The sequence below is a fragment of the Delphinus delphis genome, chromosome 5, assembly GCF_949987515.2.
Source record: "Delphinus delphis chromosome 5, mDelDel1.2, whole genome shotgun sequence".
Lineage (NCBI taxonomy): Eukaryota > Metazoa > Chordata > Mammalia > Artiodactyla > Delphinidae > Delphinus > Delphinus delphis.
In genome coordinates this window covers 73,042,361-73,068,605 of record NC_082687.1, presented here as the reverse complement: position 1 = coordinate 73,068,605, position 26,245 = coordinate 73,042,361, and the positions used below count along the sequence as shown (strand labels likewise).

The window sequence follows — 26,245 nt, the reverse complement described above, 5'->3', positions numbered from 1 at the left end:
GTGCCTCCGTTAATGAAAGTGATTAAACAACCAAGTCTGGCACAAAATTATCCTGATGGGAGAGCATCAGAGTTGAACATGGTCAAGAGATTTACAAAGGAGCCAAGAAACATCACTGGAAAAGCAGATATTAAAAAATCATGAGTATCCTCATGCTTTTAATTTTTATTTATTTATTTTTAACATCTTTGTTGGAGTATAATTGCTTTACAATGTTGTGTTAGTTTCTGCTGTATAACAAAGTGAATCAGCTATATGCGTACGTATATCCCCATATCCCCTCCCTCTTCTCATGCTTTTTAAAGAAGACAGTCAAGAAAATAATTTCCAATTTTTCTTCATGGTTAAGCAGAGTCTGATTATTACTAATACTAAATATCTGTACACTGTATTGCCTAAAAGCTTTATAGTAATAGTATTTATTAATACATGCCACAGAGAAGAAAAATTAAATGAAATAATTAGATTCCTAGGAATAATAAGCAACTCTTAATGCCCTGAGTATAATTTTATAGGCTGAAATGACACTTATCAAGGATATTTATTAAGTATGGTTTAAACTATATTTCACAAAAACAACCCACTGAAATTTAGGAAATACCTATAAGGCATGGCGTATAAGTTTGGAGACAATATCATATACAGGATATTTAAGTAAATAAAGCCTGGACCAAAAAAAGTTTTAAAAAGCAGAAGATTCTTTTATTCATAAATATATTTTAAGAGAAAAAATAAAGTTTTACAAATAAAGTTTGTAAAACAAATAAAGTTTGCCAATAGTACAGTTTTAAAGATAATGTTAAAAGCACAGATTCTGAGAAATTCTCCAGAAGCCCTGCTAGTATTTCATCTTGCATGAAGAGAAAGCAATTTGAGAACTGCTATCCAACGCCTAGTCTGACCAGCTGGTAAGATTCAGTAAGTGGGTGGCAAAGAGGAAAATCCTTGCATTTCATGGTGACCAGAGGGGAAGAGACTGGGCATAGTCATAAATATACTTTAAATTTTAGGAAGACTTTTTTAAAACAATTTAGTCAAAGACATGAGGAAGATTCTTTGACAAGAAGTTCAGGAAGGATTGGAGCTAAATAGTTCACAAAAATACAATTCTATGGAGTAGGGCTTGATACCTCAAAACAGATTTTAATTTAGGATATAGGCAATATTATAAATTAGAGGGCAGAAAATTATATGGTCAATAAACAGCCTTCAGAAAAATGCTCAGCTATTTGGAAAATGATTCAGTTAGTGTCTCCCATCATGCATTCCCCCAAATAAGTCCAAGCAACAGAATCAAAGATTTAAGTGTAGAAAACAGAACCTTTAGAGAAGCAACCCTGGATGGAAATGCAGGTAAATAAACACAGAATGGCAAGAAACCTGCCAATTCAAATTATGAACAATAATCATTAATGATTGTCAGGACTCACTTTCAAAACTCTGCTAATAAATGCTATCCCAGTTTGTGAACCCTGAGTGAATGAATTAATAAATAAATAACCTGACATTTATGGATTCTGGATAAAATAACTTCAAGGAACTTTAAAAATCAAGAACTTAGGATCCAGTTGCTCATTACTGAAATCTGACAATACCATGGAGAACTTACCTGCAGCAAATAACAGCTTTGCACGACAAAGCTAAGTCCAGAAAATACTGCCGTACTCCAAAAGTTAAGGCATACTTGAGAGTTTTCCCATCAATTATAAGAGCAAAGTCATTCTCCTTCCGAAGAGCATCACCAAGGGTAGTGCAGTGACGACTGAGAGTTTCCCTTGTTCCCTGTAAAATTAAACGAAAGATGCCCTCAGCATTTACTCCCATTTGTTCTACCAAGGTTGCTCAGCAACTACTTTTAGTTATTTTTAGTGCTTTTTATGTTTCAAATTGCTTTCACATACCTCTACTCATCTGATTCTCACGAAAGCCCCTCAGAGAAGACTGGACAAACATTGTCAGAAAAAGTGAGCGACTCCCTTAAAGCCATACCCTGTTCCTAGCACGGCTGGGACTTGACTACACATCACCCATTCCCCTGCCATGTTTGCTCATTATTCCAACCACACGGTCGCAATCTTCTTAAAATATTTTCAGTACATTATCTTGTTAAAGCATAACAACGCTGAACTAGTCAAAATTGCTTAGCTATGAATCAAGGGGAAAAGTTGGGGAACGTAATTTAAATAATTTATGGGTATTCTTTCAGAAGTTGTCAATGCGACTGAAACTTAATTCTCAAGAGGAGGAAATGTAGTATCTGTAATCTCTTGCCACTTCATGAATTGGCGTCTATAACTTTAATTGCGATTTCATGATGCGGTATTTCAGCTGGGGATGGTGACATGTGGCCTAGTAATCTTGACGGATTGAATAAAAGAACCCCTTCCATCAATGAAGAGTTCATTTTCAGGCACAATAAAAACCTTTAGTGTCAAGAAACGCTTTGTTCACCTCAGCTATATAGAGAGGTTGTATTTGTTTCCCTCTGTTAAGAACTATTGCTTTCCCAGCTCTTCAAAGGGAAAAAATTTCAAGATACTTAATTTTTCTCCCTAGATCCTGTAGACTTTTCCTATAACCTGACAGGGACAGCTTCTTATTTCAACGCAGCCCTAACATTATGAAGACACAGAACACGGGCTCTGCACAAGGAAATGTAAGGAACAATTACTTTCCTATTAGAGTTTTGTTCTGAGTGCTAGTATCTGAGCCCGCAGTTATTTATATAATAAATTTAACAAATCTATGTTTATATAATAAAATATATCTATAGTAAAAAATAATACATAATTTTTGTTATATTCAAAGGAGATATAATTATTGTTCCAATTTAAGACTGTGGTACAGTTATTTGAGTTATCTTCACAAAGAGGGAAGCAAAGACAGAGGTAATTAAAATTTTATATTGGGGATTTTTGAAGGTGTTTCTACATTCGTATTTCAAATGTGGTTCACGCTACGTTCTGGAATTTCAGGATCTGTTTATCGAAATAACAGAACAGTGTTGTACCGTAAAGTAAGCATGCCCAACCCTCCGAACGCTGGAACTTCATTTAACACTTCCCCTGTTCCTTGTTCCACACAGTGACATGAAGGACCGCCATATAGCAGCATTCTTTGCAAAATTTTCTGTTCACACTTTACGTCGGGGGGAAAGAGCTGTTTTAATTAACAGGCCTCACGCTCCTATGTCCTACTGGAAATTTTTGGCCCAAGAGAATTTTAAGAAAAGGAGGTAAAAAGTGTCAGCAAGACTCTGCAAGCAAATTTATCAATGACTATCCATAGCAGATTACCCTGGATTGTCTTAAAAGCAAATTCCCATAGATGAAATGAACAAGCAGATTAATACACAGATAAAAAATGAAAATAAAATAAAACAATATTTAGCATGTACCACACACCAGTCATGGTTCTAAGGGCTACACACACAGATACAGTACTTCAGTTAACACTTACTACAACCCTGTGCAGGAGGCACAACTATTGTCCCCATTCTGCAGATGATAAGCATGAGACTTAGAGTTTAATTTCCTTGCCCCCAAACACATGGCTACTAAGTAAAGAAACCAAACTCAGAATTAAATTTCTGTACTAGCTAGTCATTCTCTACATTATCCAGCAAAAACAAAACCAACAGTACCAGGCATAGCAAATCGTAAGTGAAATCCTCATACCATTTCCCCTGTTGTTTCCCTAGAGCCCTCATCATCTGTCTCTCATCTTGTCTTTACCACCAACAGAGCCTTCTCTTTACAAAACAAACTTGAAACACAAATGAGTCTCTTCTTGATCTAAAATTTTTCAATGGCTTCTACTGCTTACATGATAAAATCTAAAATCCAAGTCCAGCTAACTTTCGTTCGCTTTTCTCTTCGCAACCTTGACTCCTTTATTCCCTCTCTCTGGACCACCCTTTCCTCCTGACATATTCCACTATCTTTGAAACCAAGCTGTCCTCCCAAGCCCTCCCAGACTCACTCCATGCTATCATGTGTAATTCACTCTATGCTAGCAAGACCCTCAGTTCCTTGAGGGGAGAGACAATGTTTAATGTGGTTCCCAGCCACAAACAGTGCCTGTAATTACAGACGCTCGGGAAAGACATATTTATGGAATGAGAGCACTGATAAATTTTGATTTCACCCCACTGGAAGCACTCCATTTCCCCTCTATTATCACTTCTGATTTGAGAGAGAGACAGACAGACAGTCAGTCTTCTCCTTCGTGCTCTTTAATTTTCTAGAGAATAATAGGGATTATTACTTCAACAGTCTTTCAAACCAAGGCACTGTCCACTGAAATGCATGTGTGTGTACCTGTGTATTTATTTGCTTGCCTGCCTATCTACCTATCTACTTACCTACCCATCCATCCATCCATCCACCCATCCATCCATCCATCCATCCATCCATCCATCCATCCATCCATCCATCCATCCGCTACTCTGTTTTTTTAAGTTTTGCCCAAGTCACTCCTGATCTGAAAACCTAAATGAAACCTGAGATGTACCTCAAGAGGACTTCAAATTTCTTTATAGATCAGCTGCAAAGCAAGACTCAAAGTCAAGTAAACCCCTGGCTGTGCAAGCCCCTCGTGATCCAGCCTGTTTGACACAGTCCTGTGCGCCCCACTCTCCCTTCTTCTGAGGGCGTTCTCTAACATCTTAAAATGTACTGAGAACTTATTTGTGGCGTCAGCATCCCTGGGTTTCCTGGGTGATTATCACAGATCTGCAGCAAATCAAACAGTGTCAGGAGATGTAACAGAGATCACATTTCAGAAGGTGAGTCAAAATCTTCGCACAGTGAATTCTCCAGTCAGCCTACCTAGGGCGCAAGGTAACAGCAACAGAAAAGCTGCGAACACTTTCTTATTTTCGTTTACAGTTTTATTTTGTAAGCAGCTCTGTTGTTGGCTGTGTGCTGCCAGTTACATGTTATATTTCACCCTTATTTATACTGCCAGGAGTATTTTAAAATTCTTTTATTTATGAAAGTTTATTGCTTCTCCTGTAAGCCTGGGAGCCATACTTTATGGCCATATTGCATTGAAGCTTATCTCCTGTAGCTAGAAATAAATTTATTACTACATTAGCTGTTGCTTTGTTTTCTTTTTGGTTACAGAAGGGGGAAATGTTTAAACGTTTAAACTTAGTGACATGTGAAAGTGTAAATATATAAATGAGAAGCTAACTCAGAAAAAGGATAAAAGACCATAGAGTACAACAACATAAAAGTTCTGTATCTCCTTATGCTACAAAGTCTTATTTGTGGGCTGAAAGAAAAGGAGCATTTGTTGCTATAATCAGGGAGAGTCAGAAGTAAAGGCAGTTTGGGGAGACAGACAGGCATTCAGGCGTCTCACCGGGCGGGGACCCAGGTATGGGAAGGAGCCGCAGGGAAAGCGGGATTTGCCTGCACCTCTCACAGCCTGCATCCCATGTGGACACGACAGTTGAGCATTCAGCTCTCCTCTCCCTGTCCCTGGGCTGCACCTAGCCAAGTGCTCATCAGGGGCCCTTATGAGCTCCTCCAAGCTTTCCTGCTTTGCCAAGTCACAATTCAGTCTACAGCCAACACTTCTCTGTTCTTAGTCCTGACACAACAGGGACTAGAAAGGGAATAAAATCACCTCCCTCTGAGGACAGGCTCTACTCCAGCTCTCCTCTCTTATATGGGTGCTCATTACTGCTGATCTATACTTTCACCCAGGCCTAGCCAATTCCAATGTTCCCAGAGGTTACTCCAGACCTTTTCTTCCCTTCTTCAGACTCCAAATTTGGCTCCTGTTAGTGCAGCAAACATCTCCCTGCTTTACTGAGAACATTCGTAAATTATTCTCTCAACTTTCCTCTCTTAATCTCAAAACTTCCCTTTACCTAATCCTCCCTAATTCCTGAGCTGGGAGGAAGACCTGCCTTCTTTTCTCACCTCTGTTCCTCCCTCTTCTCCCCTGCATCTTTATTCTCCCCCACTGTCACTCTTTCTTTCCCTTAAGACTACATATGGAAAGCAATGAACAATAAATAAACCAAGAAACGTCCCCAACTCTATTTTTCCTGAGTCCTCCAGGTGACATGAATACCTCCACCTTCTGGATTCTCCAAATATGTGTTTATACTTACACAATGTAGCGTGATGTATAATTGCTTATCTGTTTATATCTCTACTTCCCTGCAGGACTGAGGTCCTTGATAAAGAGATGAAATAAAATCAATACAAGCTTGGTAATAAAAGAATAACCAAATTATTAATGATTGGAGAATACCTTGTGGGAAGTTACAATGATTTTGTTGTGTGACCATTGTTTTTTACTGCCTGTAAAACTCCTGTGTAATCTTGGACACTTTTAATTAGAGCAATAAATAAAATGTTAGTGTGCTTATTTTATTGCAGAGGAAATGGAGAACAAAGTGGTGGTTATGATCTAACATCTCCTTCTATCTCATATAACAGAAATTGTCTAATGAATAACGGAATCAACACCTAGACTAGCTACTTAGTGATCAAGCAGGTTATATAATAGTGGATTTATGAGAAGAAAACAATGTGTATTTGGTTTATAAGAAACACGCTTGGAAAAGAAAAAAGAAAGAAAGATGCTTGGCAGATAATGAGGTCAAGTACAATTCCTCACAAAGATTAACTCAGACCAAAGGGCCTTAATAAAGTTCTATTTGCATCTTTGTATTGCCTGGCAAAACAGATAACATGTTCATACAATACCTGTCGGGGAGGGGGAAATTTCCCACCCTCTGCTTCTTGAGTTTTTTTGGCTGGCCTAATAATTAAATTGGCACAAGACAGATTAACAGGAGGGAAAAAACCCCAAATTTAATTAGTACACATGGAGGTCTCATAGAAATGGGACCTAAGAAGTGACCAAAGCAGGCAGTTTTTATAATTTTTAGACAAAGAAACAACAAATTTGTAAAGAATTGACAAGACAGAGACGTTTAAGCTTGGGGTAGTAAATTAGTGAGGCAGTAACAAATTTTGTTTAAACAGCCTTCTTGGCCTGGAATTTCCTATCTCTAGTGATAAGGATGTCTATCTACCTCCTGGTGCAGGGCGGGTACTTTTCAAATGGGAGATTTATTTCTTGCTTTCTAAAGACAAAGGAGGGTCAGAATGTTCTTCTTGGATTGGCTGTTTCTTAAGTAAATTTAATTCAAAATATTCAATATGCCAGTCTGGCATATTTTAGGGTGGCCTGCCCTGACCCCCACCATACCCTCCAATAAAATAAAATAACAACAATTTTTAAGAAATCAAAGACTGGCAGCTTTATGATAATCTTTTTTTTTTTGCGGTACGCGGGCCTCTCACTGTTGTGGCCTCTCCTGTTGCGGAGCACAGGCTCCGGACGCGCAGGCTCAGCGGCCATGGCTCACGGGCCCAGCCGCTCTGCGGCATGTGGGATCTTTCCGGACCGGGGCACGAACCCGTGTCCCCTGTATTGGCAGGCGGACTCTCAACCACTGCGCCACCAGGGAAGCCCTATGATAATCTTTTAAAATTACTTTTACATGACGTTTGCCGAGGAAATCTTTGATAAAAATCACAGAGGGCACCCTAGACAATGAACACACTTTTATAGTGAAATAAATTGAAAGCCCTGACTTGTTTGGAAAGTATCATAGCGTGCAAGATGTCGTTTGCATTTTGGCAAAAACTCTGCTTGGAACACTCTAAAGAATCCAGGGGCCAGATGTGCAAAGAACATGTTAGGCCACCTAAGAACTATGATTTTGATGGCCCCAAATGTAATGTTGCAGAAAGCACTTGCATAAAAATGGCCCTTTTCAGCCTCTGGCCTTTGGTTTTTCTTCCTGATTCCTTTCAGGGGTTTACAGAACAGAGAGTCTTACTTAGGAACATATCCAGGAAACACCCCAGTAGAGAATGTGGAAATATCCCTAAGGAGAGGTAAATAAACGCCTCTTGCCTTTGACTAGAAGACTAGTCTATTCCAGTCTAACCAGCAGAAATGATGTGAAGGTTACAGACAGTGTAAAATGTTAACACCTAAATGTCGTGGTGTGGGTGTCGTATGGGTGTCGTAACACCCACATCCTGCTCCAGGGCCACAGTTACTTATAGTGACAGAAGAAGATGTGTGATAACTCATCTTATCCCAGAAGGAGTCATCAGCAAGGCTAAGCCCAAGAGCAAAAGTTAAAGGAAAAAAGTATACATATAATACTTATTTAGTTCAAACTATATGTTGGTATTTGGGTCAGAATACAAATAAGCCTTCAGCACCTGGATTTATTCCTGGGAATCTCTTAAATGTGTGCAGGTCAAATGATAAATTTATGTTTATCGTAAGTTTATCATGAGTTCACCACCAGTTAAGTGAAATAAGCATAGAATTTTGGCTAATGCTGAATCACTTTTGGAAGACACACAACTTTCACCCTTGTCAGAATGGACTTAAGTTTATGAAGCCTGTGCTTCTCACTTCAGTAGCAGCACAGCGGGTTTCTGTTTTCACTTACTTTCCACCAAAAGGACAAAATGCAACATAACGTTACAGGAGAACATCTTGTGGAACAAAGACGGTGACTGATGAAATAAGACAACTTGCTGGAGGTTGGGTCACTGTAAAATAACTCTTCAGAACTCATCAGCTGATGTGCACAAGTTACCAATCAGTGTAGAGAAGGCAGCCATCAACATATAACAAATATGTAACCATAAAAAAGAGGGGCTTTTTTAGTTAGAAAGCCGAGGATGGCCATGAGGGTTCACATGATGCTTCTGGGCACCAATAACATCTGAAGCAAAACGATGACGCCACATGGTAAAGGACTTAAGTTCCAGAAGCTGAAACATACCCCATGGCTCAGAACACAAGGCTTTCCTCACCTTTAGGTGGTTGTAGAATATAAGGTGAAAACAAGCTAATCAAGCATTTTTCACCTTTCTTGGAAAGGAAATATTAGGTGTTTTATTTTGAAAAAAAGTTCCTTATGAAAAAACTAAATGAGAAATAAGGAATGGCTTCAACCACTAACTTAAGACACCAAGAACCCCAAAATACTTTTGGATCAGGTGGCTACCTAGGCTCAGCGTTCTACAAAGGATTATATCCCACATCATAGGTGTCACAGGTAAGTTTACTTCATGGCCTATCGATAAACTTCTTCACCAGGAGTACATATGTATTCCAATCTACCTCGTCCTTATTTATTTTTTCACTTGACTAACTAGCAGTAATATGGTATCAGAATGACTTGGTTTGAATCGTTGTTCTCCCACTTCATGGCTGTCTTTCTTCAGGCAGGTTACTTAATTTCTCTCAATGAAATTTTTCTCATTCATAAGATTGGGTTAATATCTCTTTTGTAGGGTTATTGTGGTGACAAGATGTGCTAACTCAGGTGTCCTGCCCAGTGCTTGGCTCAGAGGTGATTTCCGGGAAAGACTAATTCTTTTCCTTCCTCTGACATCAGGTCTAAGAGAGATGTCAACACCCAAAGAAGAATGAATGTTCTGCAACCTGTCAATCACTGCACAACATCAGTGCAATCCAAGTGGTATATTACTGAGATGATTTTCAGTTTCCTTTTGAAATCTCCTAATGGCAATTTTATTTCAATCTACTTTTTCATTGCTAACACCCAACTCTACTAGCTACTACTTCTTCTACATAAAAACTATCTGGAAACCTGTCTTCCCTCAATTACAGAAAAGATGGCATTATCTCTTCTCATACGGCATGTAGCTCTTGCTAGGTGGTAGGAGGACAAATATTTATAAAGTTAACCTAGACTGTTTTTCTTTATCTCTTAATTTCTGTCTCTAACCTGATACAACTCTTCTTTAAAAAACTAAATTTATTTATTTATTTATTTTCAGCTGCACTGGGTGTTCGTTGCTGCTCTAGCTGCGGCGAGCGGGGGCTACTCTTCATTGCGGTGCGCGGGCTTCTCATTGCGGTGGCTCCTCTTGTTGTGGAGCATGGGCTCTAGGCGCGTGGGCTTCAGTAGTTGTGGCTCGCGGGCTCTAGAGCGCAGGCTCACGCAGTTGTGGCGCACGGGCTTAGTTGCTCCGCGGCATGTGGGATCTTCCTGGACGAGGGCTTGAACCCATGTCCCCTGCGTTGGCAGGTGGATTCTTAACCACTGCGCCACCAGGGAGGCCCTGATACAACTCTTGAGCAGAAAATAACTTGAAAGTTACAAAGTGATTTGGCATTTCTCTCATACTATGTTTTTTGCAGATGACCACATCAATATGTTAGACTTTAAGCTCCCATAAAAATATATATATATATATATATATATATGCAGTTACATAAAATAGCATTATATGCAAATGAGAGCTTCACAAATAGTAGGTTGAAAATAACTAATGATAAACAAAACACAGAGGACTTATTTCGCTGGCATGTTCTTCAGCTCTAACACCATCAACTTAACTTCTTAGGTATTGATGATTTTTAAAAGCAGATAAATAAATACTCTGTGTGTGTGTGTGTGTGTGTGTGTGTGTGTGTGAAAAAACCTTAGTTTACCTACTTGGTTTTAAAACCTACTATCAGTTAAGTTAAAATGTCAAATAAGAAAATATATATAAAAATCTTAAACTAACACCTATTTTATTAGCTGTTTTGGTGGTTTGTGGCCCCACCTCATCATCATTTAAGACATGAGGTATTTACAAATTTATGGCCAAATAATGTTTCATTCTTTCTCTATTTTTGCACTCTCCAAATGTTCATACCCTAAAATTACAAATCAATGGAACATTCCAATGACATTCTTAATAATACATTCTGATCATATCAAGTATGGACAATGTTAGCACGTTCTTAAAGAGTGAGTTATGATTTCCATGACAGCAACGTCGGTAAACCATTGGGTATTATCTTTTGACACTGTATTATTGATTCAGTGGAACACTGGTCATTCCATATAACCCTATGCAACACATATATCAACTACTTCTTTAGCTACTGCAGGCGGTAGTACGTGGTAAAGAACATATACCTGAGAATAAAGAGAAATTACGTTTATATACAATTGGTCCATTTAGTATTCATCCCCGTCAGGATCACTCTCTCTCTTGGACAGTTTCTGACCAGAAAAACTGTTGTTTCTAAACTCCTAGGCTATATTAGAACATAACCTTTAAAAACATACTTGTATAGAACCAAACCAACATAAAGTCATTTTTCTAAAATGGGTAAAGGCAGACAGAAGGGGAAGTCATCAAAAACATATGGCCAAAGAGGTCTTCTAAAACAGCTTAGTGGAAGGCAGCCAAGCAAATGCACTTAATCAATACATATTGCTAAATATAATGAAGAGGGAAACAGAGAAAAAAAATTTTTTCATGCTTTGCTGATACACGATATGAGCTTTCCAGGGCAGGCGTAGATATGAAACACTGTAATTGAGGAAATGGCCCAATCTCCCAGTAGGGTCATGCCATCTGAAACAGGTCAAAGAATGGAAGAAGCTAAGAAAAGGAAGTTGCAGCGCTGGGTAAATTGCTCTTGGCCCCTGGGCAGAGGTTTGGGATTTGGGGTTATGATAGGTTCCATCAGGCAAATAATTCGTTGTGAGGCATCTATTCTCGTTTTGGGTACCCTAGAGAGAAAGGCAGAAAGTGTCCAATCTGGGTCTAAGTCTATCTTTCAGTGTTGGGACGGCGGCACAGAGCAAAGACAGACAAATCCCGGGAAAGGAAGGAAGAGTGAGGTAGGGGATATAATTATATAATTTAAATAGTTTTGTGGATAAAGGCTTTTACCAAAGCTCTCATAGTAATTATTTGAAACCACCACTGAAAGTCTCCTAAACACTTATTTTGAGCTTGGCATTAAATATTCTCCAGCGGCGGCGGTGACTCAAGGGCAGGGGGAAGTGTCCTGGAGGAACTGGATGGGCAGACATCCAGTCTCTCGTATGGCCTTCAATTCAGCCAGAAGAGGCTGCGCAGAATATACAACCGGCTTTTTGAAAATAAGCAAATTACCAAATCAACGGTTTGGAGACAGTAACAACTGGGGTCTGTGAGAAATTCTTACCCAGAACCACAAAGAAAGCTGACGTTGGGCCCATTTCCCTAATGATTTGAATTAATTAATGTAGGAATACTGAAGAATCATTATCTGCTGTGTTTTCTCACTGCACATTCCAAATGCACACCATTTCCATTATTTCCCACATCCATTCAAATAAATCTATGTACAACTGTCCCAGTAAAACGAAATATAGGGTCGTTCCTGAATTTCGTAAATACAAGATGCCCAAATGCCACCATCTCCCAGAAGAGCATTCCTCTTTCAGCTGCTCTGCAGTCCTGGTGGTGAGCGGGAGAGGAGGAAGGGACAAGCTGGCAAACGTGGGGCGTGCCTTCCAGAATGCTTTTTTCTGAGACTGAGTCCCCTTTACCTCTGGAGAAGGAAGGGTTATTTAAGAACAAAAAGAAAAACAGTTTTGGACTTAGAGCAATCTAGGTCAAGATTCAGGATCCCACAGGCGTTAGCTTTGTGAACTCAAAGTCTCCATCTGTATTTGAGACAGACACCGTCATCCGTATAGGAGCAGAGGCTAACGCATGCAGATTTACCTGACACGTAGGTTTCCTGTAAACTGTCGATTTTATGGCTATGCTGATTCATCAAAAGATACACAAAAAAGAGATGCAAAAAAAGTCACAAGGCATGGTCTGCTCACCTCAAAAATGCCATCAAGCTGTTGGGAGGTGGCAAGAGGGCAGACTGATTAGAAGGCATTTAACGGTAATTCTAGGTCTCAGAGAGTCTTAGAAGAGCTCAGATGTTTAGCCAAAAAAAAAAGATAAAGAATATTCAGGCTTAGGGGGAGGAAGAATTTCTCAGAACAGCAACACTATGAATCTGTGAACAACTTCACTTAGGGATCTGAACACAACCCAAGATTACAGAATTTTGTTTGAGCAAAGGGGACACGTTTTGTTTTTATGAGACCAAACAATGGGTTTGATGGAACTTTTTCAACCACAGTCTTTGGCTTGTGGCAGACACCGTCTTAAATCAGAGGAACAGAGAACAGATTATTTGTTCTTCTGTTATTTTCTTTTTTTGTAATGTTTATATATAGTTTTTACTAACCCGTTTCTCTCAAACGGAACAAAGTTGGCTTTCTTCACTGAGAGCTACTTGAAGGAAGCCGTGTGCCAGACAGTATTTGAACAATCATCCTGCAATGGGACATTATAAAAACATATCTTTGCTTTTGATAGGGATACATTAACACCTTAAAAGTTAAACTGAGATCTTACACATTTTCAGGCCAAAAAAGCTGAAACAGCTTTGCTAATGGCAAAAGAGAATTCACAATACTAAAGTTCCCGAGCTGGCAGTGGAGGAAAACTCAGTGTGGTTTAAAACCTGCCTGAACTATTTTTCAAAGCAATACAAAACGTATTGCATTAGACTCATGGGACATATCAAGACAAAACTTGAAGTAGCCTCAATTCTCTCTTTTCCCCTCCTTTTCCGGAGTCAAGTCAATAACTTGCTTATTCTGGACTTCTTTCAGAAGCTGTTCCACAGTGACTGGTTCCCCAAGCAGTAAGGTTTGTCTGCATAATACATATAAGTCGAGCTTAAAAGGGTGCAGATGACAACTTCACCATTTAAGTCATGAATGCCTGTAAGTTACATTTGAAGCTTACATGGTGTTAGAAAATCAAATTCAGCTAGGAAAAAAAATGTGCAATCCCATAAAGGGCTTTCTTTTCCCGTGGTGTTGAAAAATATATATTATTATCCTTGTTAATATGAAATGTGGTTAACAATTCATTTTCTGTAAAATATATGAGGGAGGGAAAAGACTGGTATCCATAATCAAACCTAGGTTGGCTTAAGTTCATATTTGCAAATTAAGTAGAGAAATTTAAGTAGTGAGGAGGGCAGCTGTTTAAAATCACCTCTTACAGCAGCTGGCAAAACGCAACTCCCCCTACCCCCAGGAGTAATGATGCTAAAACAAATGATCACGATCAAGGTCCATACTTCTTAAGTGCTTACTAAATGCCAGACCTTGTACTTAAAAGGTACTGTTTTGTTTAATCCTCACAACAACATCCTAGAGATGGATATTATTATTATTATTTTATAAGAGTCACTGGCAGCTGAGGCCCAGAAAACTCTTATTTTCTTAGACTCTGGAATCCAGTGACTTAGATACATCCTCCAGGGCTGTTTAGCACTAGAGGGCAAGTTAACCTTTCAAGATTGGGCATAATAGTATCTGCCTACTAATGTTTTCAGGAGTAAATGTGATTGTCCTTGTAAAATCCTTAGTCCGGTACTTAGTACAAAATATAAGCACTTATAAACATAAGCTAGTGTTTTTCTTATGACTGTAATAGCCACGCATAGAACCCTGCAGGGGTAAGCAGTTCCCTTTTCACACAGTCAAAAAGCTGCATTTTCCCTTGGGATCCATACTCTGCTTCCTTATATTGGGTGCTGACTCCTAATCAGGCTAACTGTAAATGTCAACAGAAGCAGAAACTGAAAAAACTGTGCCCAGATGATCAGCAGGAGAGGTGGGCAGGGCTTCTCAGGAGTTCAACTTGGGAAAACTGGAAGCCTTTTGACTCTGAGTGGAAGAAATTTATTTCTCCAAGTTCCTCACATACATAGTTAATCATCATTTCTGTTGATTCAATAAATATATAGTAAGTAATTTTCCTCTCTGCCCCTTTTTGTTTCCTAGGGAAGCCAGACAGCAGAAAAGAGGAGAAAAAACAACAAGAACAAATTTAAGATCCAGCCCTACCTCTCAGGACAGATCCCACAACTCTCCACATAAAAAAGATGCTAAAAGGAGGAGAGGCCAAGGTTACAGGTATATCATGTGAGACTCAAGAAAGATGATTTGGGTACCTACAGAGTTAATGGCTTAAGAAATTATGGTTCCTCCCACCTACCCAGACTTGACAAATGAGGGTAGTGAAATCCTGAGCTATCTCAATGAATCAGTCTTCAATTTCTTTCTACCTTTTAGAAAAAGTTAGATCATATCCATCAAAAAAGATATTCTGGGTCACCTGAAAGTATTTCCAGAGATTCACAGAGTTAGTATGCTATGGGGGATGTGAATACTATAATAATCACACTCCTTAATATAACATCAACTCAGTCCTTCCAGAATTGTTTTACTACATTTTGAAAGATGCTGTAATCAGACACTGGGAGCTAAAGATAGGTCACATAGGAGGTTCCCTAGTTCTTAGCTCACATTTTCAGATGTTTCCAGTTTTAACAGACAGGATCTAGGTCATTAAGTGGAAGGGGTTTCTGTGAATTTAATGGGATACTTCCTGGGCATTTCTGTAGAGTTAGGGAAGAAGTACAAAATATCCTTCAAGTCAGTAGTTTAAAATTTGTGCTTTTGCAGACCCTTAAGAAAATGTCTCATACCAAGATCATAATCAGAACCCAAAACAAAGTGGTTCAAAGTCACATGATAGAAAATTCTGTTACCTAACAAATATCTAATAGATTCTGATCTACTTTAGATTATTAAAGGTGCTCCTCCATGAAATTCTTACTTTCTAAATTAAAACAAGTATGATCAAGCTTTTTAAGAAACTCTTTTGCTGACACTGTCAGGTAACTGGGTGAGAACACCTAGCTTTGCTCTCAGGCGTCATACTAGCTGGGCGTGCTGCTTTTGCTGGGAAAGGAACCGGGAATGTGCAGAGGCAGAAAAGCCCATCAGATTTCCATACTAGGTCTGTAGAGCAAGCCTTCAACATAGACTATTTTTCTACACAATTTTGTAACATATCCTTTTTATACGTGCCATGCCTTGTGCTAACCAGACCAATCCAAGGGTAACATTATCCTCACCTGACAGGCAGCACAAGTGGCTCAGAGAAGTTATCTAATTTCACTTTGCCCAGGGTGCCCCACTCAGGTGGGGCAGAACTGTACCTTAACCACTGTGCTACTGCACAGAATGATCTGAGTACATTAAAATTGTCACTTGACAAAACTCTGAACACCCACAATTTATTTCCTATTATATTAATATTATTTCCTAAGATGGCATGTTCCTAAGTTTATCACCTAAATGTTAATTATTCTTTGTGCTGATGGAGTGGTAACCCTATCTCTTACTATTATCAGTACAATTTGAACACATAGGATGCTTTTCTTTTCCATGGCAATGAAAAATAAATAATGATTTACCTAGACTCATTCTAATGACCTGCCTGAAATCTCAGCCATGGGTTGTATGACACAAGATCTGAAGGAGCTATGATGCAAAGTGCTGTTTCCTTTCCTGCTGAGAAGCGAATGAGTTTGCCACAGCAGGTCTCACCCCAGACAGCCAGATTTGTAAAGTCACCACTTAACTCCCTGGGAGAAAAACCTTCTCCAGACAGCAGTGCGAGAACCCAAGGTAGTCTGGAGCTGGATGCGTCTGTCAGTTCTTTCAGCCATAGTGTTTGCCTGTGATCTTCCACACTTAACTGGCATTTGAATTGCTAAGGACATTTCTAAACACTTGCTCTCTAAGTATCAGATATGATCGATTACTACCAAACTTAAAACTGATACACAACCTTTTTCTGTTTTTAAAGGAAGCCCTTAATTAAACCTTATTCAGTGACTCACTTCTCAAATATTTATGGAGTACGAACTATGGGCTAGGCAACTTGCTGGGGAATGAGAGAGAATGGCAAACCAAAACAAACAGAGGGGTGTCCCTGCTCTCACTGAAATTGAGTATTCCCCTGAGGCTCTATGTTTGGTCCTGCAGCAATAGGTAGTGCAAGTACCTTTGAGGTGTTTATTACTTTTCTTTAAAAAAAAAATTATTTATTTATTTGGCCCCATCAGGTCTTCGTTGAGGCATGCGGGCTCAGTAGCTGCAGCACTCAGGCTCTCTAGTTGTGGCACATGGGCTCCAGAGTGCGCAGGCTCAATAGTTGTGGCGCATGGGCTTAGTTGCCCCATGGCACGTGGGATCTCAGTTCCCTGACCAGGGATTGAACCTGCATCTCCTGCATTGGAAGGCGGATTGTTAGCCACTGGACCACCAGAGAAGTCCCAATGAGGTGTTTATTACTTTTGAGTTGCCATCTTGGAAACTTCAAAATGGAAATAAATAAACCTGTCTTAACAATACATGATTCAGTACATTGAATATTTTTGGTATTTCAGTTTTCTCTTTTTTTTTCTTGAGATTGCTATTTACATCACTTGATACTTAAAACACTTCAAGACTGTGTTTGTCTAAGAGTTGGAGAAAAATGATGAAACAGATGAAAACAAAAGAAGCAATGCTAGCACACTCTACATAAAGTGAAAGCCTAAATCCAGACAAGAAGGATGTCAAATCAAGCATGGTCATGCTTTTGCTTTGACCTCACAGGTCCCACTTCTGACTTCCTTCAAGTGTCAGAAAACCTGGGTACCACGTGTAACCCATGATGCTGACAAAGGCCTAATGGTCTACAGGGATTATGGGGATGTTTACACTGAGGGTCTTGTAATGTTGTGAACAACTGCAACCCAGTTCTGGAACCACCTTCGATGGCTCCTTCTCAGGGACCCCATGGGATAAGTTTCCCTGAATTTCACACCACATTGCTGGCTTTGGTGCCCCTATTTCCTCCTCCCTAACTCTTATCCTGGTCCCTTACCTGCACCCCATGCCTCCCACCCTTCCAATTTGCCTATGTAGAACTGCTTCTACACATCACACCTCTTTTAAGAGGCTGATGTAATTGCTTCCCTCGCCTATGAAGGCAAATTCTCAGAGCTGGCCCAGCTTTCCACAGCTGACCCGAGACTAGCTCTCCAGTTTTAACCCCCCCCTGTCATTTCTTTATGGCTGTCTTATAAATACTGTGCCACCATTAAAATGAATTAGGTAGCTTCACACAGACCATTATAAAATAATTGTTCAGATATATTAAGTGAGAAAAGCAAAGTGCAGTATCAAGCAGTGTGGACAGCGTGCTGCAATTTGTGTTTAACAACAAAGGATGCGTCCACAGACATGCACATCTGGGACATGCATATCCCTTAGGTAAGTCAGAACATCTCTGGACAAACACACAAGACTGGAACTAGTGACCGTCCCTAGGGAGGTAAACGAGTAGGCTGGGTGTAAAGGTGGACGATTCATTTTTTGCCACCTAGACTTTCCCTTTTTGTAACTTTTAAATTTTACATTCTGTGCCTACATTTATTCAAACAAAACATACTTAAAAAATTATAACCTTGTGCTCAAGTTTAATGTTCCTCTTTCATGCCCCAAATATGCCTTGAACTTGCTTCCAGTAACTTTCAGCTTTTTCTGCTTTTGTCCCCCCTACTCAGGTACTCACTTCTATGTAACTAAATGCCACTTACTTTGTAAATAGTTCCTTAAACCTCGTGATATTTTCACAGCAAGCTATCTACCTTATTTACATATCTGTTACTTGAATGCACTTTACCTCCCTTATTATTTATAAGCTTCTGGAGGGCTGGCTTTTTTTTTTTGCCTGTGTGTGTGTGTGTGTGTGTGTGTGTGTGTGTTTAGGATTAAAGCTTCATTCACAAAAAGCACTTCCCCAATAATGAAAGGCATAAACAACTCTCATAATTGCAAAATCATATATTATTCTTCAGGCTACAAGGTGCTTAAAGATTTCACAAGAAAGGGAAGAGTATCACAAGGATTGTTTTAAGGACAAATAATAAAGAGGTCATCATTTCAGTTTAAAAATCAGAAGCTAAATACTTCTTACATGTAATTTGTTTTATATCCAACTTCAAAACATCTGCCTCTTCATCATCCCTTCTACAGAGCTGGTCTCGGCTTCTCCAACATCCCTAATTATCAGGTTTGCTCTGCTCTGCTCTTTGCATCACAATGACTGTTTCAAGCGGTTGTATAATCACCTCTCCTGTTCTGTCTTCCACCTTAAATTGCAATCACCTTTCCTTTAAAATATTTACAGGTCATTTGACCTACTTTCTTTTTTTTTTTTTTTTTGTTAACTTTTATTTTACACTATATTCCTAAAAAATCTTTCCTTCTTTTCCAAATATAACTTCATGTGAACACAGCCATGAAAAAAGACATCCTAGGAATTCATATTTCAGCCCAGAAGTTAGGACATTAAAAAAAAAACTTGAGGGGCTTCCCTGGTGGCACAGTGGTTAAGAATCCGTCTGCCAATGCAGGGGACACGGGTTCCAGCTGTGGTCTGGGAAGATCCCACATGCCACAGAGCAACTAAGCCCGAGCACCACAACTACTGAAATCCGTGCGCCACAACTATTGAAACCCGTGCCTAGAGCCCGTGCTCTGCAACAAGTGAAGCCACCGCAATGAGAAGCCTGTACACTGCAATGAAGAGTAGCCCCCGCTCGCCGCAACTAGAGAAAGCCCTCGTGCAGCAACGAAGACCCAACGCAGCCAAAAAAATAAATGATAAAAAACAAAAAACAACTTGACTATTGGTTATTTGGTGTTGTTCAATAGCTTTCACATTTTTTTAAAAGAAGCAAAATATCAACACTGGAAGCTAAAGCAGACATTAAATGCTTAATATACAAAATACCCAGGCAGATACAAATAAGTTGCAGTCACTCAGCAACCTCCTGACATAATGCTTTTGTAAAGCAGCTTTCTTGTCTCACAACATTAAGCAAATCATTTAGCAATTTCTTTTAGCTGTCATAGATACAAAGCTAGCATCTTTTTACATCAATGGTTCAAAACAGTGTACGTTTGTTCTAGCAGAACAATAGTAGTAAGGTATCTTTTAACCTCAGGAAAATAAAATATTTCCACAGCTAGCTGAATATAAAATAAAATGCTACAAGATAGTTAAGTTATTAAAGGTTTTTTTTTAAAAAGATAATCTTACTTACATCAAGAGAGCCTTCATTTATAACAATCATTCCCATGTTCTTCCTCAAAAGTTTGCAGGAGTGTCCTATGTCCAAACAGAGTAAATAGATTGATATAATTAATTTCTCTAGAGAGAAGAGGTGAAGACGTTAACACGATAATACTACAAAATTCTAAATTTTATCTATTTTATTTGATAAAATTAAAATTTTGTCTATTTTAATAGCAGTGATGGCTGTTTTCTAGGTTTGCAGGAAGTTTAAAAAAGAAATGCTCTTGCTTGCTGTAAGAGGGATAAGATACAAGGACATTACCTGGAGTGTTAAGGCTGTCTTGATAAACAAATATGGAAGAGATTACAGTAAGGATTCTCAACGTCCTGAAAACTGATAAATGTGTATGAAATATCCTTCACGATGACCAACACGAAGAGCAGACGATGGGCCAGTGGTTGTTTTGGGAGAAGGGTTCAGGAGGGTTGTCTGGCTCTCTCTTTGACCATTGATCCCATCACAATCTTCCTGCCCTTGGATTGCATCACATCCTCTACTCTCCTGCCCTCTCTTGCTTTGCTATACTTGCTGCAGGGCAAAATCACCTGCTGATTAAACCAACTCGGCTCACTCTGCACCTGTCTGCCTACAGCTGAACGTGGCTGGAGAAAAATGGGCAACCTTGGTGGCGGGCCTCACATTTAAAACAATACCATCTACGCTCACTCCCTTTGTGATCTCATTCCTTCCCAAGGTTTTAAACACCATCTAAACGTTGACCACTCTAGAACTCATAAATCCCCTTCAGACCTCTTTCCTGAACTCTAGACTCTCACATGCCAGTGCCTACTTAATAGCAGACATTTAGGTGTAAAATAGGCATCTCAAACTGAACGTATCCAAAAACCAGGCTCTTAACCTCCCCCCAGAAAACCCGTTTCTCCTTGAGTCTTCCTCATTTGATTAATGGCAACTCCATCCTTCAGTTGCTGCGGCTAAAAGACCTTGAATTTACCCGATTCCTTTCTTTCTTCCATACCCTACATCTAATCTATCAATCAATCCTGTTGGCTCTACCTTCAAAATCCATCCAGAACCCACCCATTTCTCACCACCTCTACTGTTATTACCTGGGTCCAAGCCACCACCATATCTCATCTGGATTAATTCAATACCCTCTGGCCTTCCTGCTTCAACACTTGCTTTCCTTTGAGTCTACTCTGTCTAGCAGCCAGACAGAGATTATATATATATATATATAGTTTTGTTTTTTTTTTTTTACAGGCAAGTCAGATCAAGTGTTTCCTCTGCTCAGTTCAGTACCATCCAATGGTTTCCCATCTCACTCAGTATAAAAGCCAAGTCTGGACAACGGTCTGGGAGGCCCATCCAACCTGGGCTCTGCTACACTGCTCACCTCTTCTCCTCCTCTCACACTTTGCATTTCTGTTCTTTCTCTAGAACAGAAGACAGCTCTCCCGAATCATCCAAGTGACATCTTTTCCCCTCTTAGGTCATTCCTGAGATGTCGCCTTCTCAAGAATTCTTCTTGACTTCCTGATTTAAAACTGAATCCCTCTGTGCAATGCCCTATTCTCCCTTCCTTGTTTTATTTTTCTTTAGAGCAATTATTGCCATCGAATATACTACGTGTCCTCATTTACTTTATTGTCTGTTTCCCTGACTAGGATTTGAGCTCTGAGGGCAGAGACTCTGATACGTTTTGTTCCCTGTTCTTAACGGATGCCTGGCACCATAGGCACTATCATCATTTGCTGAATGAATGAATCTTACCTTCCCTTTTCTAGGAACAAGTATGGCCTAAGATTCTAAAGGTTAAATGTTGCTAGAAACCACCACCATACTCTCCTTTCCAGAGGAGCTTTCATAATGGCTACAAATCTGGAACCATCTTGAGGATTGCTTATTTTGCCCACATATTACTCTTTACCCACCATGCATTTTTCCGCTATCTGTAGTCATGTTGCTTTATCATATCTGTGTGTTCCAGGTCTCCTGATTCTAAAGCATTCTGTATTCTCACACATCTTCTTTCCGTTTTGTCTCTAACACCAGTGATAATTTTTATAATCAAAATTAACAACTTGTTTGGCCTGTAGGTTTAAACTTCTACTGCTCAGTTTTCTTTTAAAAGTTAAGTTTCCTCTATTAACAACATCAATTTACTATAAATTTATAGCATTTATACTATTTAATATAAATACTACATTTATAAATACAGTATTTATCACAGAATACTGTCATTACTCACACTTCTAAAAGGAGTATTAGTTATATGTTTTTAGATACATGATACTTGATGACTTTCTAAAAATGGTTTCATCTTGTGAATACCGCTGAAATGCTTTCTTTAGTTTTGGGAGAGTTTTACACGTAATTCATAAAATCAATATCATCCAGAGGTTACTGTCAGGGTTCACAGTGTTCAGGCAACAAACTATTACTGAATTGGGGGAAAAAAGCAGTATTTTTCTTGCATATTGTTGGTACTATAGGCCTCTAACAGCGAATATTAGCTTTCTCCTCTGTTACAGACTGAATTGTGTCCCCACCTCCCCATTCATATGTTGAAGCCCTAAATGCCACTGTGAATGCATTTGGAGGTAGGGTCTTTAAGGAGCTACCTACAGTTAACTAAGGTCATAAGGGTGATCCCTAATCCAACAGGACTAGTGTCCTTATAAGAAGAGGAAGAAACACCAGATGCTCTGTGAGAATCCAGAGAGGAAAGGCCAGGCGAGGACACAGAGAGAAGGCGGCCATCTGCAAGCCAGGAGGAGAGGTCTCAGGAGATACCGACCTGCTGCCATTTTGATTTGGACTTCCAGCCTCCACGACTGTGAGAAGATAACCTTCTGTTGCTTAAATCATCTAACCTGTGGTATTCTGTTATGGCAGCCTGAGCTGCCTAATACAACCTCCTTCTGCAAAATTGGAATTAACTGTAGGATGAGTGAAAACTAGCAAGAACCTTACTTCCTATCTCAGAAATAACCTTTGGTCACAGAAACAAGTGTCGGTATACAAGCCTGCCATAATCCCCACCTTCAGACTTTGGCAGACAGCAGCAGAATGGTTACCTACATGTGTCCATTATGGATGGGAGGTGGGGCTAGGCAGGGATACAAAGTTGAGAGAGGGTGTTACATAGTTGCAAGAGCTGAAGTTTGGCTGTACATACAATCATTGCAAATTTAAAGGGGCACTGGGGCCATAAGTAAATAGACAAGCCCAATGATATTAACAAATATGGAAATCTGAAAATACCAAATCTTTCAAATCTTGAAATATCTCAAATCTATCTTCTAAAATATATCAGAACATGTTAAAAAGCACCATGAATTAAAGTTTAAATTAGGTGAATTACCAATGTTAATGGCAGTTTCCTGCTTGTCTCCTGTAAGGATCCAGATTTTGATGTCTGCTTTCATTAGCGTTTCTATGGTTTCAGGCACTTGATCTTGTAATTTATCCTCGATGGCTGTGGCTCCAAGTAGCTGAAGATTCTGGAGAAAGAGAGTGGCAACATTTTTTAAGATTAAAAAAAAAAAGTTTAGATTCTTTAAGAATGAAACATTGAAGTGTATACATGTTTTAAAATCAGAGACTAAATGATAATTCACGAATTTGTTGTAAATTCCAAATACCCCATTGAGTTTTCTCTCTCAAGGATCCCTAACTTTCATCCAGTACTTTTGCAGGAGACTTAGGCTCCCTGAAGCTACCTGTCTTACCTTACTCCTCCCTAAGGTAAGGAACTGATTCTAAAAACACACACACAAATGTAGAAGGGGGGAATCAAAAACAGTTAAAAAGGAGCAGGCAGCTATTAAGAAAAAATAAAAACAAAAACTATGGAAGATCACCAGTGAAGAAGTAATCCAACTGATCTGTTTGAAAAAGAGTAAGGTTACAGGCGAACACTATTAAATTGTAATTTGATGCAGTGTCAGGAAATGTAGACACAAAATACAATGAGAAAGGATGAAGAAAGGAGCAATAAACAAAGTGATAGCATTAGTCTCTTAAAGAAAGAACAGGGCTGAGTGTTTTTCACATGGTTCCATGTTTGCATAGTGGAAGGTCAGAGACCATTAAAGATCTCTTGCTCCTTAGATGGTATCTTTCATACAAGACTGAACACAACCAAAACACTGTGGAAAGCTGTTCTCATCTCTGACAAAGAAGAAGAATGGTTGCTTCTCTCATCTTCCTAAATGGAGGGAAAAGTGAGAACAATCTCCTGGCTGTTAGGGAAAACCGGCCTGCTAAATGGAAACAGATAATGGTGTTCTCGGTCATAAATACATAGGAGAGGGCAATAATGGATTAAGATTTAAATCTTTCTTTCCATCATGTGACCAGGCATTGTCACTAGTTGGGTACCCTTCCCAACGGTGTTCTGCAAGCCACAACCGATTCTCAGTCTTACCCATTTTCCCCATAACCTAACCTCCAGAATGAACTACTTCAGCATTTATCTTTCTTCTTCAACTATTTTCTCCCTTCTTGACTTCACTTTTTAATTTACAGTATCAGAGAAGGACAGACTAGATATAAGGGAGATTACTGCAAAGGATAGTGTCTGGGTTGATAATAATAAAGAAAGCATTCCACTTTCTATTTTTCCCTTTAAGTCCTATTTACTTTGCATCACAATTCAAGTCTAAAAATAACCCCAAGTCTTGGTAGGCATGGAAAATAAAGTTAAATATATATACAAACACATAAGAGTGAGTGTGTGTAGTTGATGAGTATATTGCTTAGGAATGTTTTTGGCTATAAATAATAGAAAAAAATCTGACTGAAAGTGGCTTAAATAAAGACTTCTAACATCACTAGTACTGAAGTGGGTAGCTATGGGTATAAGTCGTTGGCTTGACTATATTTCCACGCATTCTCCAGATCTCTCTCAGTGTCTCAAGGTGGCTGTCGCAGCTATAATTATAACAGCCACACTGAAGACAAGAAAAAGGTGGTAAAACCAACGGTATCCAGCTCTTATTTGAAAAGCAAAAGGGTTTCTAAAAGTCCTCGGTGTATTTCCAAATACAGCAACTGGCCCGATGGTGCTCCATGGCCCTCCTGAACTGTTAGTATTTAGCTCTTCCAGCCTCAGTGGAGGGGCAAGGCAGAAGGGCAGTAGGAATAGCTGTTAAATTCGCTGGCCTGCAGTCTCTGCCACAGGGCTTAAATACAGATGGGCGAGCCTATGCATCAGTGTTAGCATATATACACATGCACGTGTTTACGTGCGTAGGTATGTGTACAGACACACACACATCCACCACGGCCCCGCGTGGTGAAACGTGGCTCATCCTGGAAGTCCAAAAGAAGTTTTCCTTTACTTCTTAAAACAAGTTTTCCCCTCTGCTGTGCTCTGATAGAACTTTGCTCATCTTTACATACTTAATTTATCATATTAAGATTACCTGCTTAAACGTACGACTCTGGTAGTTTTGTTCAAAATTAGGGGTCATGCCTCCAAGCTCCTTGTTTCTTCACAAATGAGGAGACGGGAGCCCAGAGGGGGGCAATGATTTGTCACAGTGACATAACTTGATAGATTACGGAAGGGCAGGCCTTGAACCAAGACCCTCTGTATTGCCCATCGCGTTCTTGTCCCTTTGTGTCTAGGATGGTGCCCAAGATAGTGGTCAACTCCCAGTCTCTGCCCCATAAATGTTGGCTGAAGTAAATTAAGTAGGCATCAGTCTGTGAGGGGCTAGCGTTGATTTCTTTAAGTTCTTTTCTACGTAAGTAATATTAGGTAGAGGAACAAATGCAGCTCCTCCTCTGGTTGTAGGCTGATGTCCCTATTCGGCATGAGGGAGTGAAGGGCCCTTAACCTGGGCATATTCCTCGTAAGAATGCTGGCCTGAGCACTAAGTGCTGACTCAAAGAAGGCCCTGTGAGCCCAGACGTACCACATCAGGTTCCGAGGAGATGCTGAAGAAGAGCTCTGGGGAGTCTTTGGTCCCTGGCTACCTATAAAAAGTGCAATTTTAAGTTGAAAAAAGGAAAAGTAGGGACCAGGTTCTGTTCACCTTTATACTGTATCTCCAGAACACTGATAGTCAGCATTTGGTATATTTGTAGATTGAGTGAATGACAAAACAAACAAACAAAAAACAAAAACAAAAAAAACCCCAATCCAAATGTTCTAAAGTATTGTTGCAATCTAGACTATTTTCTCTTCAATATATTCCAAATAACTTATGCAGCTATTAGATTCACTTGATGCATGACTTCCTAGTATATAATATATAAGACAGGAAGGCAAATTTCCTTCTTTAAAAAGATATCATTATTTTATTATCTTTAATGGGAAGCAGATTTGAAATCTATCAAAACCTGA

General features: G+C 39.4%; 1 protein-coding gene across 6 annotated transcripts in view; it reads right to left on the bottom strand.

Moving 5' to 3' along the window:
- The window catches only part of ATP8A1 (ATPase phospholipid transporting 8A1), a 236,037-nt gene that overhangs the window by 78,331 nt on the left and 131,461 nt on the right, over positions 1-26,245 (bottom strand). For all 6 annotated transcript variants that reach the window (XM_060012624.1, XM_060012626.1, XM_060012628.1 and 3 more), the window contains 3 exons: positions 23,255-23,393; positions 19,894-19,958; positions 1,610-1,782 (listed from right to left, as the gene is read on the bottom strand). In XM_060012624.1, coding sequence (XP_059868607.1) covers positions 1,610-1,782; positions 19,894-19,958; positions 23,255-23,393 — 377 coding nt within the window. The remainder of the gene's footprint in view (positions 1-1,609; positions 1,783-19,893; positions 19,959-23,254; positions 23,394-26,245) is intronic.